This window comes from Fusarium graminearum, chromosome 1 (assembly GCF_000240135.3).
Source record: "Fusarium graminearum PH-1 chromosome 1, whole genome shotgun sequence".
NCBI classification, from domain to species: domain Eukaryota; kingdom Fungi; phylum Ascomycota; class Sordariomycetes; order Hypocreales; family Nectriaceae; genus Fusarium; species Fusarium graminearum.
In genome coordinates this window covers 3,311,712-3,330,366 of record NC_026474.1, presented here as the reverse complement: position 1 = coordinate 3,330,366, position 18,655 = coordinate 3,311,712, and the positions used below count along the sequence as shown (strand labels likewise).

The window sequence follows — 18,655 nt, the reverse complement described above, 5'->3', positions numbered from 1 at the left end:
TGGAGTCCTCTATGTAAAAAAGGGAAAGGGTGGTTTAGGCTCCAGGATCAGACTGGGGGGCTTTGCCCTCTTCAGCTTCAGCTTTAGGAGCTTCAACAGGCAACTCCACATCCTTGACAGGATGTAGCAGCATAGGAGGCAGACACATTCTACCCTCACCACCGCGCATGTTGCCGACTCCCTTGCCCTTCTTGCTCTGATCCTCAGTGCCCTCAAACTCTTCACCACCGTCGTTGTTGACTCGAAGGCCCAACCAGCGACGGTACATGTTTGGCGCAAAGCCTGAATTATAGAACCATGAGAGACCGTGCATATTGTGCTCACGATCGCCGAAGATACTGGTGCGAGAGCCACCGCTTGTGCCATCGCGGCCGTTGTTGAAGACTTGAGCCATGTAAGCTGGAGGCCAGGTTCGGTCAACATAGACGGGGTGAGGGACTGAGACAGCCTTGTAGCCGTGCTGCAGAGCAACAGTGGCAGGCCACATCTCAGGGAAGGCGAATTGCTTTTTGAAGGCAGTCATCTTGTGCATGGTTGTCAAAAGTCGGCGGGACATGCGCGAAGTGGTGATGATGTTGGCGCGGCGAGGAGGAAGACCCTCTGATCGGTTGAAGCCTGTAATATCATCCTTTAAACCCCAGGTTGTGCCATCAGGGTTGAACATGGGGTTGAGCGCAATGTAATCAGCTTCCTCGCCAACACCCCATTGGTAGTGATCCTTCTCATAAGAGGTGGGAGCAACGGGATCATTACCAGGCTCAAACCAGTCGTCATCGTCCTTGGGGCGAAGAGGTCCCCAGACAGTACGGTGGCCCTTGGTGTCTTGGTCAGGAGTCTTGCCGTCGAGACCATGAACGCCCTTCCACACATTGTCAGCACCAACGACACCCATCTGGCTCTGAACACGAGACATCTGCGAGAAATCCTCCCAGGTGCCGTGGATGCTGGGGAAGTAGAAGCGGGAGTTGCGCTCCCAGAGACCCTTGCGGGGCTGAGCCTTGGACCAGCCCTCGACCTTGCTAAAAAGATCGTAGTAGTGACCGGTATAACGCACATCCATCTCCCACTGCCAGAAGTAGTCGTACTCGGGGTGCTTGTGGGCAAAGTACTGCATGGCCATAGAAAGACCGCGGTACACTCCATGAACGGGCAGGTCAGGGCCACGAGAGAAGTGGTCGTAGATGCCTTGGTAGAGAGCGAGCATCTGAGTCTCCGACCACAGGGTCACAAGGCCGCGGAACTCTTCGGGAATAGACTCTTCAATACGTTCTTGGTAGATTCGTTCGTCTGCCCAAACAGGATGAGCGGCTTCATTCTTGACCTGGACCAGCAGATGGATGTCATAACGACCACCAGAAGTGATGGCAAGCTCAGTAATGAGAGATCGAAGGTGGGCAATGTCATCTTCGCGCCAGTTGTACTCGTCCCAGCAGCGCACAACGACAGCTGTTCGTGACAATCCGGCTCCAGATGGCTTGGGTGACTCAACTTTGGGGACTTCCGGCACATCGTTCTCTGACTCCTCGTCGTCATCGACCTTGGACTTCTCGGGTTGAGACTTCTGGGTAGTGGTTTCTTTGGGCTTTGGGGTTTCAGACTTGGAGACCTCAGCAACCTTGGTCGCCGCAGCCTTTGAAGTGTTAACATTGGACTCGACTGTCTTTGACTCGTCGACCTTGGAAACATTGGACTTGATCTCTTCGGAGTCAGTCTGTTTGGGCTGGGCCGCCTCGGTCTTGGCACTTTCAACCTTGGAGGTAGGAGTCTCCTTTACAGTATTGGGCTTCTCGTCTTCGACACCACGACGCATGAGGGTAGAGCTAGGCAGAGCCTTTGGCTTGGGCTCATGAGCAAAGAATCCATGAGGAGTCTGAATCTTCTCAGGCACCTCTTTAAAGCGAGCCTGGTTGGTCTTGAAGCAGCGTCGCTGAACATCAGCCCAGTCGATATGTCGATAATCAACACGGGGTGTGTTCTCCCAGACAGCATCTGAGCCCTCCTTCAGGCCATGCTCACCAACGCTGAGGCCACCATTACGTGAAGAGTAGCCAAATCCGTAGGGGCCATAGCGACCGTAGCGATCGAAACAAATGTCCTCCGGTAGGTCCAAAACCTCGTAAGATCCAACAGCGTGCTCAGGGAATCCTTGCGGGCGGCCATTGTAGTATCGCAGCTGTGGGACTCGGACCTTACCGTCAACATCCAGGAAGCATTCTTGCATGTCTGTCTCCTTGGTCTTGTTGGCGTAACCACTCCAATCGTTGCTCTTGGGGAGCTTTGCCTTGGTGGCTTTGGGGTCGTCTTTCGGCTTGTCCTCCTTTTTATCCGCAGAGTCGTCCTTGGGCTTGGATTCATCTCTGGCCTCCTTCTTGGGAGTCTTGGTGCCTTGAGCCTCAGCTTCAATCTCTTCGGTAGCGGCCTTGTCGGTCTCGTCACTGTCCTTGTCCTTATCCTTGTCACTGTTCTTGCCGCTCTTGATCTCGTTTTGCTTGTTCCAGTCGTTACCCTCACCCAGCATCTCAGGTTCGTTCTTGACATGAGGCCACTCGGGCTTGAGCTCGTTGAAGTTAACCAGGGTCTTAAGTCCGCCATAATATCTCTCCAGGAAAGGAAACTTTTCCCAGGCAGGTGGAGGCGGTGGTGGTCTGTTGTCGACTTTGCCGTTGGCAACCTTCCAGTTTTCAACCTGGCTCGCGCGAACCAGACTCAGGACCATAATAATGATGAGGGATATCACTGTGCAGAACAAGTAGCGGGTGACCTTGTTTGGCACTCTGTAGGGATACACTTTGGCAATTCTTCTTCTGAGAGGGAGGGGCTTCTTCTGGTGACTGGGGAGCATCAAGAGTCCGCTGTTTGCAGATCCCGACGTATGTCTTGAAGAGCCCGCCGAAGAGCTCTCAGGTGAGTATGGCTCATCTTCATAGTCGCTGTCCCCATCGGAGGAGTAGTCGTCGTCTGAAAATCGTTCTTTGTTTGGGGAGTTGACTTTTTGGTATAGTGGGAGCTTTGGCTCACGAGGTCGCAGAGGGTTCTTTAGTAGGCCCCCCATGATGGGATATAATTTTATGTCTGGGAAAGTAATGTTAGCAGGCATGAGAGGAATGTCATGGAAGTCTCGGAACTGACCCTTTCGCCCTGACGGCAGGGTTATCTATTTGTGATATGTACTCCTAATTGCCGAAAAGGAATTGATAACGCTTAACGAAAGGAAACAATTGAATTGAATTGAATATCAGACTGCTGTAAAAAGTTGTCATGAGGAGCAGAAAGTGTTGAAGGATGTTGCCTTGCAGCTCTTTAGACCGCTCTTAGTTGGTGGTTGACCCATGATTCGAGCTCCGTCATTCGTTGGTTTGTTTTGTTACGGATCCGGTTGTTGCTGAGCAACCTCGAGCTTAGGCGCAGACACGAACACAAACGTCAGCTATCGATGTGGCATTACGGCCTTAATCTGAAGTAACCAATGAATGGCTGCTGAAAGAGCAATTCGGTATTTTGTATTGAACGTGGGCCTTTTGGTTTCAATTCGTACTCTCTTGGCTGACTTTACTGCGTTGTGTCGTAGTCAAATTTATTAGCGAGCGAACTGTCGAGTTTGCTTCTGCCAACGAGTCAGTTCAAGCAATTTGCCTTTGTCGAACGATAGACCAAGGAATTACTGGAAGGATCCGAAAAAACAAGGAATCCATGATAATCTACGGCGTATTTTTGCTGAGGATTCATACGAATAAGTATAAATCCAGGTATGCCGCTGTTTAGATAGCGCCTAGATATTCCGCTGACCACCATCTTATCGCCTCGTCCAGGGTAGTCTTTGGCAAACTTGGCTTATACGGTTGTGCCACTCCAGGCTGGATCGCTAGGTGGAAGATCTGTCTAAAACTACCTAACTATGTCATGGTTGAGCGGCGCATTAGTTCCTCAAGGAGGAAGGTTTACAAAAGGTAAGACGGCACTGAAGTAAGACTGTTGATCGGATTCTCAAGCTTTCAATTGAACGTCATGCCCCGCAGGCGGCTGCAGCATATCAACACGCTAGCTTTCAATGTCTCAGCCATACAGAGCCCTGTTCTTTCAAGGTTTGTTTCGTGCCTCGTGACTTTGTGACTTTGTGATATTGTATTTTTGTTATTATTCTTGAACAGGATAATCATTCAATGTATAGTGTCTCGATGTGATATGTCTAAAATAAAACTCACTACCACTTAGACGTATGCTGTCTTCGCATTGAACGTCATAAAAGGGTGCAACTCGCCAAGCAGAATTCCAACCAAGAGAAGAGGCAGCTGTGCAATAAAGTACCCATTGCATATGGGCTTGAATTGGTTGGTCCATGGCTTCTCGACTATTCCCTAGCTTATGCTCCTGGAGGGACATCATATGACGATCCCCTCCCGTTGTCCCTTTCACCGTCTCCGGTTCTTGGTTTGCCTTCTTCCCTCCTCAGTTTGTGAGATTCTACTGCAGTGGGCTCCGCATATGATACGAGGATCAGCTGAACCTGGCTTATCTTACCCCAGGTTACGTTGCAAGGTCGATCATTGTCATTGTCAATGCTTGTATAAAGTTGAGAGGACCTCCTCTACCTCTCTCATCAGTATCGCACCACACTTACACGGCATCCCCAAGCTCCCCCAAATACCCTACCAACCACACACACTACAGGTGACATTGCGGTTGCAAATTTATCTTGACGTTCAGCACATATTGTATCCAAGCACTGTATAATCCATTATCCTGAAAATGTCATCTGTTGCAATCACTTCCACAGAGACGTTGGCTTCTCCTCCTCCACATCTTCAGGGTGAAGCAGAGCTCGAGTCACTCAAGCTTTCACATGCTCTTCGCCAACAACCCATCTCGGTGACTCTTGATGGAAAAAACATATTCTTGTCTTCCATCACCCTTGTCCTACTTATTCACTTTCTTGATGCATACCATGCCCAAGCTCTCGTGGCTCTCGTCCCCGTTGTCCTACTAGTTCACAACGATTACGTGAACTTCCTCAACTTGGGCCCCGGTGGCACACCTTCAACCTTTGCCGGCTACCTTCGTATATCCTGGTTTCGTATTTGGGCCCTAAGAAACCCATACGATGCGCCAGAACCTGATCCTCTGCGCCTCCCAACGTCAGGTGTCCTCCATCGCCAACGGCTCCCATACCGCGCAGGTCCACGCCCTACCGTTGCTGGAATTGCTCCCCAACGACAACTCGACCAACACGGATCTTACGAATGCTACCGATCTGTCCGCTGGTCCATGGCAAAGCTGGCAAACCGTAACCCAAAGAAGTTCGGCACCGAGAGGTCGTGCGTTGAGAAGCATGGCTTGGCATTATTCGCCAGACATCCTGTACAGACAAGCTGTCAAGGTGAGATCTGCCATATCCATGACTCAGATCACTCCATGCACATGTGTCTGCACCCTGATGATATCAAAGAGGTGTTGGAAAAAGGCTGGGGCCAAAGACATCCACTGGCTTGGACAGGCCGATTTATCAAGAGCCCAGTCTCTCCAGACTTTGTCATGGTTTACGCCCCACGAGGTGAGATTTGCTTTCAGGCAATCGAGATATACCCAGGAAAGTAAAGAAATGACTAACAATAATGAAACTAGACGACGAAGAGCTACAGGTGATCTGCAACATAATTGAGGCTGCTATATGGTATACAGTCGCCGAAGAACTTGAAATGGGCATCAGTCCCAAATCCATGTAAACGTAAATCGAGTTGGGCGTATAAACCGGAATCTGGAAATGATTGTTTTGAGCTCTGAAAGTATTGCGCAGGCCTTTTTTGTGTGTCTAAACTTGAGTTATGGGTATCTTACATTCTAATCGAGACTTATCTTCCAAGCGTATATTGCGGAACTCAACGCTTCTAATCCGAGTCCTCATGGTTCTCCTCATCCTTTGATTTGTTAAACTTTTCCTTTCCTGTTGCCAGGAAAGCCTCCACCGTTCGACCATCAAATCTTCTCCCGTGCATAAGATTAATGCATGCGTGGGCCGATGCTGTGTCTTTGAACTTGACCGAGACAATGCCTTCAGGCTCTTGGTCAAACAGCACAACGTTCGTCACTGTTCCCAGCTTGGCGCATTCTTCTCGGATATCTTCCTTGATCTCCAAAAGAGCAGCAGGGTCCTCCTCGAGCTCTTCCAGTGTAAACATGTGCCGAAGAATCACAAGCTTGTCCCACTTGGTCGCTGCCTCCGGCTGTCCCGGGTACGGCAGATCATCATCCCAGTCAGCCAGCTTTGCATCCAGCTTCTGGGTTTTCTTAATAATCTTTTGCCTGTCGCGGTTGTTCTGTGGCTTGCGCTCAGCTGCGCCGTTGCTCTTCTCTCCACCAGCACCAGGTTCTTGGTCGTATTTGACCTTTTTGTAGCTCGAATCGGCAGCTTGTACTTTTATCCGACCCTCGTGCGTGCCGCTCGCAGTAATCCTGAAATCTGTATCGTCAAGAAGCATGATGGCCATCTCGACGCTTTGGGGCTTGAAGAAGACAATCAGAGCATCGCCCTTGAAGTTGCCGTCGGCATCATTGTAAAGCTTGATTCGCGGTGCACCGCTATCAATTTCCTCCGCAATAACACCGCCCTTTCGTGAGAAGAGATCGTGCACTTCCTCGACAGTTGTATCGGGAGGTAAACCGGTGACATACACAGCTGTGTTTTGTTTGGGTTGCGGAGGTGCTTTTTGCTTCTTGTTTGGCCGTGATGGTTTGGATGGTTCGGGAGTCTACTCAGAGGGTTAGGTTGTGGTTCATCGATCTGCGCGCAGCAAGACTGCCAGGACGAAGTGGTGATAGGAACATACCTCAGAATCCTGACCCGACCCATTTTTGCGCTTCCTTGACCCGTCCTCTGCAGCTTCGTTTGATGCAAACTCGGCGAAATCATCATACACGTCAGTTACTGGTGGTTCCAATGGCTCTTCATCTGCAAGAATCCATCGCTTAGAATCGGCGTCGAATTCGTACTCGTTGCCATCGTCATGAACCGCGATGAACTTCTTGTCGAGCTTGGAAAACGATATGCGATCATCGCTGTCGAACTCGCGAGGGTCTATAGGGAACGGCAGGTCCATCGCGACGAATGTGAGATGATTGAGGAAGCAAAAGACAAAGTGTATTGGCAATGCGACTGAAAAATCAAGATCGAGGTACAAATTTTGGGTGTTAATGAGCTAAGTTAGGATAGTTGAGAATACCCTGAGGCGCGCACCGCTGTACGTCAGTATGCGTCTTCAACTGGGTCTTGACTCGACGTAGGTACTAACTACCTATAGTGGCGCCTGGGCAACAGGTCAAAGCCCCACCAAATCAATTATCTACGTCGAACCTTTCCTAGGTATTTATAGCACGATTTATCTGAAATAGTGTTGAAGTGCTCGTGTTTTATTTATTTATTTGGAATTTGAGTAAAAATACGTCTTCTCAATGGATGAGTCTATTCATGTTTCTAGAATCTCTGGGAGGGAAATGAGCCCCAGTCTTCAACCGTATAACGCCAACGATTGTATAAGGATCGACCTTTATCAGAGTAACGTGAGAAAACGCCGTTGTAGATGCTTCGAGAACAAAGGTACTACCAGTTAGGTAGGCTCATCTAATTCATTTCTTCTCCTCCTCGACAGTCTTCTTCACTCCATTCACGAATGCCTCGACAGCCTGACCGCCACCCAAGGGCATGCCACTACCCCGTAGATATCCGCCATCCTGCACCTTGACACTAAGAGCATCGGCAATGCTAGGCAAACCACCATCACGAATAGCCATGGTGAGGCTTGCCAGAGCCTGGTTGAACTGAGGGCTTCGCAACACCTTCTTCAACAGCGTTCGCTTGTCGTCGAGTGAGAGAGATGCCTTGGCAGCTTCCACAGTCGCAGCTGGTGGGTCTGATTTGCCATCAACAGCACTGGCAGAGCCACTTGCAAGAACGATGACAGCAGGCGGTAGGAAGCTGATTAATGTATCGGCAAACTCCTCGGGGGCTGAATCGATCATTGGTACCGTAATGGAGGTCGGAAGCAGATGGTTAAGGTATGGGTACGCTTTATCGGCACTTTGTTGCTGTTGCTGCCCGCCAGAGATGCCTGATTGACCTCGAAGGGAGTCAAGGAAGCTCCTCACAGCAGCAGAGGCATCGGTGCCAGGGGCTGAAGAAGAGACCCTGAGACAACGTCAGCGCTGTCACATTTCAAAGTTGATGTCATAGACGGAGCGCCAGGACACTAGTTCCCTATTCTCCTCTCGCAGCGAAGAAAACTAGCTTTATACAGTTTAAACTGCGGTCCCAGATCTAGGTCTAAACTCCAATTCCAACATATGCACGCATGCCGTTCTGTTCAGCCAAGCAAAGGGATTCACCTACGCTCTAGCACCATCAGCTCCACCCTCTCGCGAGCCCTCGCCCTCCTCGCGGACATCTCCTCCTGTAGCATCAGGTCCCGCGCCTCCACTGCCTCGTTGCTCTCGGGGGCGCTGGTTATCGGCATCCTCCATGGCCTCGTCCTCATCGTCGTCTTGGTCATCGTTGCGGACGGTGGCCATTTCCTCAGCCACCTCAACTTCCTCACCCTGCAGCAATCGATTAACGATATCGCCGATCTTGCGATCACGAGGGCTGTAGTAGGCTGCGTCTCCGTTCTCGCTCTGGGGCTTTGACTGTAGCCAGAAGATGTGTCGTTGGGATGACGAAGAGAACTTGAGGACGAAAATGCGACCATCAGTCTTGGAGGTGGGCTCGGAAGATGTTGTAGATTCGTAGGGAGTGAAGCTGCCATCGGTGGGAACCATGATCAGGTCCAGCTCGGGGTTGTCGAGTGGCTCGGTGCGCTTGCGCCAGCAGAAATGGACAAGATCTGGGTTCACCATCAGTCATAGTATCAATGACACCAAAAAAAAGTCGAGGACCTACCATCTTCGGAGTATAGGTAGATGTAACCAGGCTCAGATTGCGGCTTCACCTTGTAAGGCTTGGAAGAGGTCTGGAGAGTCAAGTTAGTGGATGCTACTAGGATCTTGAGCGCGGGTGAGCTGTCATACATCGACCTCGCACTGGCCGGCCTTGAATGTGAGGATTGGTGAGATTGGCATGTTGGGGATTTGTTGATTGCCAAAGATGGAAAGAATTGTGGTCGATTATGTCGAAGGTATCTGTAAAAGTGTTCAGAAAGTAACTTTGGTTGACAAGGCTGCAGAAGCTCTTACGTCGTCAAGCTGTGGTATGTAGTCTGGCACTTACCTAACAGAGCTCTAGACCCACCTGCACCTTAGCCCATGACGCTTGAAGGTCGGTCCGCGGATGTAATTAATCCGTTGCACCCTTCGCAGGGTGACCCAGTCAAAGCAAATTAGGTGAAAAATCTCATAAACCCCACCTTGGACATCGACCAGACAACCCAATTTCTTTCTCGCAACTCTCCCAGCTCTACAAATACCCGACCTTTCTCTTCTTTTCGAATCAACTCTTCACATCCTTCAAAATGGGCTTCACCGACCTCCTTTCCGAAACTGGAGCTCACGGTATGTCCCTGGCCTGATATTTCTGCGCCTCTCGTTTCCGCGCCATGGACATGGACACTGACAGTTGAACTCAGTGCTCAACAGCTGGTTGAGCACCCGCTCTTACATTGTTGGGTATGTATTTTCTTCTCCCTGATTTTCCTTCGCATTTCCCTCTCGATGCAAAACTTCTGTGATGAGACAAATTGGTCCGTGTTTCGGAGGTGGACTCAAGACCCGCCGTTTGACGAAGCAACAAGCACTTGTGCAACTCTGAGCTGTTTTCAAACACACTATTTTTACTTCTCGACTGTTTTGTCAAGACTATGTGCTAACATGTGTCAGCCAATCTGCCTCTCAGGCTGATGTTGCTGCCTTCAAGGCTCTCTCCGGCCCCCCCTCCGGCGAGAGCTACCCCCACGCCGCTCGATGGTACAAGCACATCGCCAGCTACGAGAGCCAGTTCGCCACCCTTCCCGGTGATGCTTCTGCTCCCTACAGCACCTACGGTCCCGGCTCCGCTGAGGTGACCCTCAACCCCGCCAAGGCCCCTGAGAAGGCTGAGGAGGCCGCCGCTGAGGAGGACGACGATGTCGACCTGTTCGGTAGCGACGATGAGGAGGAGGATGCTGAGGCCGCTCGCGTCCGCGAGGAGCGCCTTGCTGAGTACCGCAAGAAGAAGGAGAACAAGCCCAAGACCATCGCCAAGTCCGTCGTCACTCTTGACGTTAAGCCTTGGGGTAAGTTTATTCCACTACAAATAACATAGATGTCATTATGCTAACAATCTCCAGATGACGAGACTGACATGGCTGCTCTCGAGGCTGCCGTCCGTTCTATTGAGAAGGACGGTCTGACTTGGGGTGCTTCCAAGCTCGTCCCCGTTGGTTTTGGTGTCAAGAAGCTCCAGATCAACCTCGTTGTTGAGGATGAGAAGATCTCCGTCGCCGACCTTGAGGAGGAGATCCAGGAGTTCGAGGACTACGTCCAGTCCACTGACGTTGCTGCCATGCAGAAGCTGTAAAAAGCCTGCGTTAGCAATGTCAACTTATGATGAGGCACGACGGCGAGGATTGATGACCAATGGGATCTTATGATTTTCAAATGAGCTACGTAAAAGGCGGAAAAAATCATGAATCCTGCACCTTCGCACCAAACATAGATGAAAATAAAAACAAAAAATGATAGATCAAAACATGATAATCCGGTAATCTACCCGTGAAGCCAATGATGAACATTTTACCCTCAACGTGCCCACATCAGAGTAGAAAATTCTTGCCCCGCCACCATTATTATTTTTAGGCATGGAATGTTGATGAGGGGCAAATCTGTGTAAAAGCTGCATGTTGGGCAATGCGTATCCGTTCTGGGCCATGTGATGGCGGGGTAATTAAGACTTGGCGAGCGCGTTGATGGAGCCCACTAATCGCGGTCAAGTTCATCCTAGACAACGCGACACTATTGCATTTTTGATGCTACCGCTCAAATGAAGATGTCATAGCCCAGAACGTAACTAGACCGCCATTCTCAGAACATCATACGAATTTTGTGTCTTTCGAATCGATGACAGTCGGGATATGCAGATAGACAACACAGACACTTGAGCGCACACATACTCGGGCCAGCTGCACCATGTATGGAGACTTGGGCAACAAGCTGGTATTCTTCCCTTTGCAGCGCAGCGCACCACACTGCACCGCACCTAGCCAGCTCTGACTTATGATGCCAGGTCCAACATGCCAAACGAACGCAGAACTTGGCACATCTACCGCCTTACCAGACCGAGATCGTCCGCGCCGTGACACGCGAAGTGAGGGACCTCGACAAAGATGTGGGAGAACTTCTCGAGCCTTTCCAGGGTTCATTCGACCCCAGCGCCGACCAGGCAGTTTCCTGCACGCTTCTCGTGAACCATCTATCTATGCGAAGGAACAAAAGATGTTTACTTGCCTACCACCGGACACGGACAGACAAGCTGGAGGAGCAGGTATGGAATGGATCAGACGTGGTTGATCTGTCCGGCCAACAAGTACGAGACACGAGCAACTCTGGCACAGGAAGCAGCGGTGCGACGAGCAGTCTAAGCCCGCAAGAGGAGGAGTACGTTCGACAGTATAGTGACTTGTTAGCCGCATACAAAGGTCAATGGACGGACATCGACCTCACGGGTAGCCTGGAGCCGCCACGAGACTTGTTTATTGACGTACGAGTCATCAAGGATGCTGGAGAGATTCAAACAGAATACGGGTGAGTTATACGCGGGAAGATTGTGAGTGTTATGACATTTAGCTGACTGGTGCAGGGCTATCACTTTGACTAAGAACAGTCAGTTTTACGTTCGCCAAGGAGATGTCGAAAGACTTATAACACAAGGATATTTGCATAAGCTTGGTTGAGGGGTCATGGTCCGTTGGATTTGCCAGGCGGTTTAAATGATCATGACTGTTGTGTTGTTATACCCTGCTAGATGGCATTGATACGATCACATGTAAAAGCATTGCCATATACTAAGGCAACTTCTATTACACCTTTCCGTCATTGTCTTGCAAATTTAGTTCCAATGCAATCTGCAAGCCACAAGAGAGAAGTAGCGTCACGCTTGGAACTCCGTTGTCCGTTCAAATGCAACCCTCGCGAGGGGTGTTCCCCTCAGCTTAGTTGTAGCCGTGGTGGAACCGGAACTCATCAGATATCTCGATTACTTAGTGTATGGATACCATGAGGAGAAGAAAACAATAACAAACAAATAGCGCCCTGAATTGGATAGAGTTCAGCCCAAGCCAAAAGGCAACACTTGAAGTTACCTAGTCTGAGCAAACTAACTAATCCATGCTTGATACAATCCAGACCTAGAACTCATTGACAGCGGAAATCTCAACGTCCCCGCATGTATTCTCCATTTTTAGAGCCTCTAGATAGGCGTAGATATGCTTTATTGCAGATAGAGAGATGATCTTAACTGCACACGAGTTACATAAAGCAATGAATCTTGATTTACCTAACGAACGGCGTCTTATCACTTCTCTTGCCCCTGCACTAACCCGCTCGGCCCGTCCGGCCAGACTCGGCGGCCGTTGCAACCAAGTTTGACATGTTTTTTGGCTGTGGCGGTTGTTAGTGGGTTCTCGGTCAGTCTTAGCGGGTCTTGTCGCCTAAAACACAGGTGAGAAGAAAAAAATGTGAGAGACAAGAAGAAAAAATTATGCCACAGCTGCAGCTGTAACTGCAGGGAATCCGGCGTTCATGCCGGTCTCGGCTCATGACAAGGATTCCAGGATCATGAAAAGATTTACGATATTGAATAGTGTGATTTCTAGCGACGGACCTGTCGTGATAGCATAACCAAATGAATACATTCAAAAAGGTAAATATAAAGGCATCCAAATTAATAAATAAAAAAAAGAAGAAAAAAAAGAAGAAAAAAGACGAAAAGTGTAAAATTAGCTTCTGCGTATTCACGTTTCGTTGCCCGTTGACAACCTTACTGGACTGGACTGTGCTGAAGCTGGCAGGCTCCAGGTCGGTCGTTGTGGTTGCTGAGCCTAACTAATAAGTTGATAGTGTCATGAGACGCCCCACCAGGCTCGCTTTCACCACCCCCGATCCTTGCTTGGGGGTGAGTTGACTGCGTCGCAATCGCAGATGATTGACATTCGTCACTCCATTCCCCACGAATTCTTCGCCGTCTTTCTTTAACGTGAGGACTTCACCTGGAATGTTTCTTGTCTCAGTCCTTATTGTTTGAGTACCCTTCATTCTTTGGACCCTGGAGCAGCAACACAAACCCAAGTACACAAAGACTATCACCACCTTTTGCTCATGCGACACACCTAGAACGAGCTGCATCTTGCACTCATAGGTGCCTTTGCGGCCGGCCCAATTCACATACAATGTCTTCGCCGCTCAACTTTACTCCTTGGAGGAGGAGAGCTTTGAGTACCGCTTCGCAGCGGGACAACGAGCAAGCTCAATTGCCTCGCGAAGAGCCCTCAACTTCTCCTCCACAGCATGGTCACAGTCCCAATCTTCCAATTGCGAGACCATCCTCGACTAGCTCTGCTGCTGGTCACAGAGAACCCATTAGATCTTTCATCCACGGCTCTATGCGAGACAGCCTAGGTGCGTTACATCCGAATCTTTGTTCATCAGCGTTTTCCGTCTTGTTCTAACCTCTGTGTAGCGCCAATTGATAGTATTCAGAACGCTCGATCCGTCCGCCAGGATACCGCTGAGCTTGCGACCTACTTGCTCTCCGACCCCAAAACACAACAGAACTCGTCCGTCCTCCAGCGAGCAAGAGTCTCTTATCAGGACTCAATTGACTCCGAGGCTGTCGATGACTCGTCTATAGCCGAAAATGGCCGTTCTTCGAAAACAATTCTCGAAGTTCCCGAGCCGCCATCACCAGATGGTAACGAAGATGACCTTGATGCGGATGCAGGACCATCGGTGCTGGCAAATCTTCTCAAGCGATCGCCTCCTCAATCAATTGCGCCAGATCGCTCAAATGAACAGCATGGAGACGATCATGTCGAGGACAACCAAGCAGAGCAGGATCCACGCCGAACTAGTCACGCAGAAGATGCGACGGAACAAACGCCTCTGCTCGCACGCATGACTTCAGGCGGTCGACGATCTTACTCTGACCTTGAGGGGCAAAAGGCTCAGTCAAAGCCCTCATGGTTTAGTGGTTTTGTGGAAGTCGGCCACAGAATGGAGGAGAGGATATCGGTTGCTGTTAACCCCAAGAAGTGGGATCGCCAGGCGCTCTGGAATAATGTCGTTCTTACACCAACCTCATGTCTTCCCGCTGTCTCTGTTGGTCTTTTACTCAATATTTTGGATGCTCTTTCATATGGTATGTTTCTCAAAATCATGGCTCTACAGAGTAACTAACAATTGAAGGAATGATTCTTTTCCCTCTTGGAAAGCCAATATTCTCTCACCTTGGATCTGCTGGAATTTCCGTCTTTTATGTTAGCACTATTGTTTCACAAATCACTTTTTCATCTGGCAGTATATTCAAAGGCGCTGTTGGCTCAGAACTGGTCAGTCAACTCCTTTCATCTTTAAACTGAAATCCGCTAACACACACCAGATCGAAGTCGTCCCCTTCTTTCACAACATGGCAGGCAAGATCACTGAAGTTGTTGGGGAAGAAAACCCCGATGCTGTGATTGCCACAACTATTGTGTCATTCTCTGTTAGCGCCATGATGACAGGACTTGTCTTCTATCTCATGGGCCGGTTCAAGGTTGGTTATATGGTCGGATTTATTCCCAGGCATATCTTAATTGGCTGCATTGGAGGCGTCGGCTGGTTCCTGATCGCTACTGGCTTCGAGGTTTCCGCTCGACTCGATGGCAGTCTTCAGTACAACCTCGACACCTTGAAGCAGCTTTCCGATCCAGCCACCGTGCCTCTATGGGTTGTCCCCTTGGTTCTCGCCATCATACTGTTCTATGGCCAGTCCAAGATCACATCCAAGTTCTTTCTTCCGCTATTCATCCTAGCGATCCCTCTGATTTTCTATTTCTTTGTACTTGCGTTGGATACACTGCATATTGATACACTGCGCGACCATGGCTGGATCTTTGAGGGCCCTCCCTCTGGAGAGCCATGGTGGTATTTCTACACCCTCTACAGTAAGTTCACACTTCCAAGGCCTCTCACTCTACTATACTAACTATTGACTTAGAATTCCACCTTGTTCGCTGGGATGCAGTCATTGAATGCGTGCCTGCCATGCTCGCTTTGACATTTTTCGGCATTCTGCATGTCCCAATCAATGTCCCTGCCTTGGCCCTTAACTGTGGCGAAGATCATGCTGATCTTGACAAGGAGTTGAGACTTCATGGGTACTCCAACTTCTTGTCAGGTTGTTTTGGCAGCATTCAAAACTACCTCGTCTATGCAAACACAGTCTTCTTTATGCGATCTGGAGGCAACAGCCGCCTTGCGGGTTACATGTTAGCCGCGGCGACGTTCGGCATCATGGTTATTGGCCCATCTCTCATTGGGTATATCCCGGTTATGATGGTGGGCACTTTGATCTATGATCTTGGTTTCGAGCTACTGCTCGAGGCTCTGTGGCTTCCGCGCAAGAAGCTCAAGCTGGCTGAATACCTGACTGTCGTTGTGATTGTTCTCGTCATGGGCATTCATGACTTCGTTGTCGGTATTGGAGTCGGTATTTTGTTGGCATTTGTGTCATTAATCCTACAAACATCCCGTGTCTCCGCCATCCGTGGAAACTACTCTGGCGATATAGTTACGTCTACTGTAAGACGCAATCCCTCCCAGCAACGTTACCTGCACGAGGTCGGCCGACAGATCTACATCGCCAAACTCACAGGTTACCTTTTCTTTGGTACCATTGTCAGCGTGGAAGAGAGGATCCGGGCGCTTTTGGAGGACAGCGCGTTCACTGCACAACCCATCAAGTTTCTCATCCTCGATATGTGGCATGTGACAGGGCTCGACTACTCCGCGGGCGAGGCTTTCAATACCATCAGTCGATTACTTGACAACAAGGATGTGGTTCTCGTATTGAGTGGCGTTGACTCAGAGACCCAGCTTGGTCGCAACCTGAGGGCCGTTGGACTCGGCAACGATGGCATTGAAGTCATGATGTTGCCAAACCTGAACTCTGCCCTCGAAAGTTGTGAGAATGAGCTGCTCAAGACTCTCTACGCTCGGCAGAAAGAGATAAATTCCTTGAGACGTATATCGGCACAGTCAGCCCAGAACTTGGATGTTCCTTCAAACAAGTCGTCTGGTTTCTCATCATTTGACCCACCTTTCAACTCACCACGTCGCAATCATCTTGCTGAGGCCGCTCGCGATACTTTGAGCAGCATCGATGTACAGAACCCGAAGAAGTGGCAGAGTTTTAAGGAGCCTCTTCGCCTCATGCTTCAGGTTTTCCAGGGCCTGAGTGACAAGAACGAGGACTTCTGGTTCCCAGCAACTTCCTACTTCTCTCGGCGTGAAATCCCAGCTGGAACTGTTCTCTTCCGACGTGGAGAGCAGGCCAATGGATTCTACCTTGTCGAGCGTGGTATCATGCGCGCCGAGTACGATCTCCCTCAAGGATGGCTATGCGAAAGCATTGTTGCTGGAACGACGCTCGGCGAGCTGCCCTTCTTTTCAGAGACTGACAGAACTGCGACAGCTGTTGTGGAAAGGGATTGCGTGATCTGGCTGATGGACCGCGATCAGTGGGCAAGAATCCAGAAGAAAGAGCCAGAGATTGGAAGAGAGCTGCTGAAGATATCACTGAAGCTCACAAGTGAGAGAATGAGTGCCATCACTTCTTACATATTGACGACAGCTGGTTAAACTAGACATTGGATCAATCCTGCCATAATTAATATCTATTGGAAAATTACTTATCTCTTGTTGGATTTGACGGTTGAACATTACAGAGTGAAGATAGGCACCAGTGTTCCAATTGGAATGTTTTAGTCAGCCCGAACGCAGCATCTAGGGTAATTTCCATTCAATTGTCACTTTCAACTACACCTTGAAATTCTTGTGATCCTATTTAGTGTTCCTCTTGTTAGTTTGTTCTATCTTTATAAAGACTTGTTGTACATGTTCCCGCTGCGCACATCGACTTTGAATGAGAGTTTGACGGTAGACTGCGATTTCCCCACTGATTTGCCACCAACTGAATTGAAGGGTGTGTAACGACATAGCATAGTTTAAGCTTGACCAACATTTGCAAATTTCGAATGAACACCATCTCATAATAACTCACCATGCCGCAAACCATCAGATCTATACTCGGCAAGTCTAGCCGAGTCACCAAGCCCTTCAAACCATCAACACCTTCTCACAAAGGTTCAAGCACCACTCTACGAAAACCGGCGCGTAAACCTAAGGATCAAGAGACAGACCTTTTCCAAGATAAACTCGATGACATAGGCCTAGCAAAAGTATTGGAGGAAAGTCTCACGCTCAGGGATGTCGTTCAGGCAATGCGATACATCCGAGCGCGGATGTTTAGCCCCGTGCCGCCAACTGGTTTCAACTCAACTAGGACGGCAGAAGTGCTCAACTATAGGGCAACCACATCGCCTCTTGTCACTGTCGGGCATCTTAATGCGATACTGCGATCCCCGGGAAAAGTAGAACGAGGACTTGCAGAGTTGGTGGCAAAGGGTGTAGTACGAAGAGTGAGAGTTGAGAGGCGTGGAGGTGGAGGCGAAGCATTGATAGAGACGGTTGACTATGAGGATATGCTTAACAAAGCATCTTTGAGTGAGGACACAAAGAACGCATTCAAAAGCTTTCTGAAAGAGAACCCGACTACACAGGTACTGTACAAGGATACCTTGGAAGGCAGGCAAACCGATGAACTCATCCGTATGGGCTTTCTGACAAGTTCTACGCCATCGGCGCCAGAGAGCACGCTCGATATCCGACCCGAGGATCGGACAACCCTGACTTCGATTCATCACGTTTCACGATTTGCATCTGGCACAGTATCTGCTGTTGGAGGACGAAACGCAATTCATCTTGCAGGCGGCGGTGGCGGCGCCCCGACACTTACACGATCATGTTCTACACCATCTAGTCATCGTATTGCAGTGCCAGGTCACGGTCGGCATCTCAAGCTGGCAACAGCCACTGTTAACTGGGTACGAGAGGCACTGCGACGGACACGCTGGGGTGAAGGGCCGGAGAGTTGGCTAAAGGAGCGGTTCGAGGGCGGTGGTTTATATGGACCAAGGTGGAAGGAATTCTGGGGAGTTGAATGGTCGTGGGTTCTGGGAGAGGCAGTTGGGTTGGGTGTTGTGGAAGTGTTTGAGACAGGAAGTGTAGGAAGAGGAGTGAGAGCATTGGGAGGTTGAGACGAGTGGCTACATATATCGCATATCATTAATATTGTGATTTGGTTAGTAGGTTTATGATACTTTAGTAGTGTTATCAAGGCAAGTCCTGTGTTTCGAACCCTTTATCGAATTTGACATATAACAACTACTATTCGACTTGAATACCATCTGTAACTAGATAGATATTGGTGGAAACATTATGTTTATTCATCACAGCTTCCACCAGCAAAGTAAGACAACTGTTTCATCGGGATATTACGCCAATTCGAGTTGCGATGAATGAATTCTTGTGGTGATATAGGGGC

The 18,655-nt window shown here is 49.5% G+C and overlaps 9 protein-coding genes across 9 annotated transcripts; 5 read left to right on the top strand and 4 right to left on the bottom strand.

Annotated features, from left to right (window-relative positions):
- Positions 1–34: 34 nt before the first annotated feature.
- On the bottom strand, positions 35–3,052 carry FGSG_01012 (uncharacterized protein; the record flags this gene model as incomplete). The annotated part of the gene is made up of 1 exon (XM_011318463.1): positions 35–3,052. One exon carries the CDS (start codon positions 3,050–3,052, stop codon positions 35–37), a length of 3,018 nt encoding a protein of 1,005 aa, XP_011316765.1.
- A 1,694-nt stretch (positions 3,053–4,746) lies between these two features.
- Positions 4,747–5,720, top strand: FGSG_01011 (uncharacterized protein; the record flags this gene model as incomplete). The annotated part of the gene is made up of 2 exons (XM_011318462.1): positions 4,747–5,548; positions 5,620–5,720. 2 exons carry the CDS (start codon positions 4,747–4,749, stop codon positions 5,718–5,720), a joined length of 903 nt encoding a protein of 300 aa, XP_011316764.1.
- Positions 5,721–5,882: 162 nt separating this feature from the next.
- FGSG_01010 (uncharacterized protein) lies at positions 5,883–7,091 on the bottom strand (the record flags this gene model as incomplete). The annotated part of the gene is made up of 2 exons (XM_011318461.1): positions 5,883–6,743; positions 6,822–7,091. 2 exons carry the CDS (start codon positions 7,089–7,091, stop codon positions 5,883–5,885), a joined length of 1,131 nt encoding a protein of 376 aa, XP_011316763.1.
- A 526-nt stretch (positions 7,092–7,617) lies between these two features.
- FGSG_11883 (uncharacterized protein) lies at positions 7,618–8,010 on the bottom strand (the record flags this gene model as incomplete). The annotated part of the gene is made up of 1 exon (XM_011318460.1): positions 7,618–8,010. One exon carries the CDS (start codon positions 8,008–8,010, stop codon positions 7,618–7,620), a length of 393 nt encoding a protein of 130 aa, XP_011316762.1.
- A 252-nt stretch (positions 8,011–8,262) lies between these two features.
- FGSG_11882 (uncharacterized protein) lies at positions 8,263–9,230 on the bottom strand. Its single transcript, XM_011318459.1, has 3 exons — positions 9,052–9,230; positions 8,924–8,993; positions 8,263–8,867 (listed from the first exon to the last, which is right to left on the bottom strand). Exons 1-3 carry the CDS (start codon positions 9,100–9,102, stop codon positions 8,374–8,376), a joined length of 615 nt encoding a protein of 204 aa, XP_011316761.1. The 5' UTR covers positions 9,103–9,230; the 3' UTR covers positions 8,263–8,373.
- A 140-nt stretch (positions 9,231–9,370) lies between these two features.
- FGSG_01008 (elongation factor 1-beta) lies at positions 9,371–10,709 on the top strand. Its single transcript, XM_011318458.1, has 4 exons — positions 9,371–9,531; positions 9,606–9,645; positions 9,856–10,250; positions 10,305–10,709. Exons 1-4 carry the CDS (start codon positions 9,492–9,494, stop codon positions 10,532–10,534), a joined length of 705 nt encoding a protein of 234 aa, XP_011316760.1. The 5' UTR covers positions 9,371–9,491; the 3' UTR covers positions 10,535–10,709.
- A 327-nt stretch (positions 10,710–11,036) lies between these two features.
- FGSG_01007 (DNA replication complex GINS protein PSF1) lies at positions 11,037–12,019 on the top strand. The gene is made up of 3 exons (XM_011318457.1): positions 11,037–11,169; positions 11,240–11,757; positions 11,813–12,019. The coding sequence occupies exons 1-3, from the start codon at positions 11,143–11,145 to the stop codon at positions 11,904–11,906; spliced, it is 639 nt and encodes a 212-aa protein (XP_011316759.1). The 5' UTR covers positions 11,037–11,142; the 3' UTR covers positions 11,907–12,019.
- Positions 12,020–13,400: 1,381 nt separating this feature from the next.
- Positions 13,401–16,851, top strand: FGSG_01006 (uncharacterized protein; the record flags this gene model as incomplete). The annotated part of the gene is made up of 5 exons (XM_011318456.1): positions 13,401–13,629; positions 13,691–14,368; positions 14,416–14,558; positions 14,609–15,155; positions 15,209–16,851. 5 exons carry the CDS (start codon positions 13,401–13,403, stop codon positions 16,849–16,851), a joined length of 3,240 nt encoding a protein of 1,079 aa, XP_011316758.1.
- Positions 16,852–17,273: 422 nt separating this feature from the next.
- On the top strand, positions 17,274–18,368 carry FGSG_01005 (uncharacterized protein; the record flags this gene model as incomplete). The annotated part of the gene is made up of 1 exon (XM_011318455.1): positions 17,274–18,368. One exon carries the CDS (start codon positions 17,274–17,276, stop codon positions 18,366–18,368), a length of 1,095 nt encoding a protein of 364 aa, XP_011316757.1.
- Between the last annotated feature and the right edge of the window lie 287 nt (positions 18,369–18,655).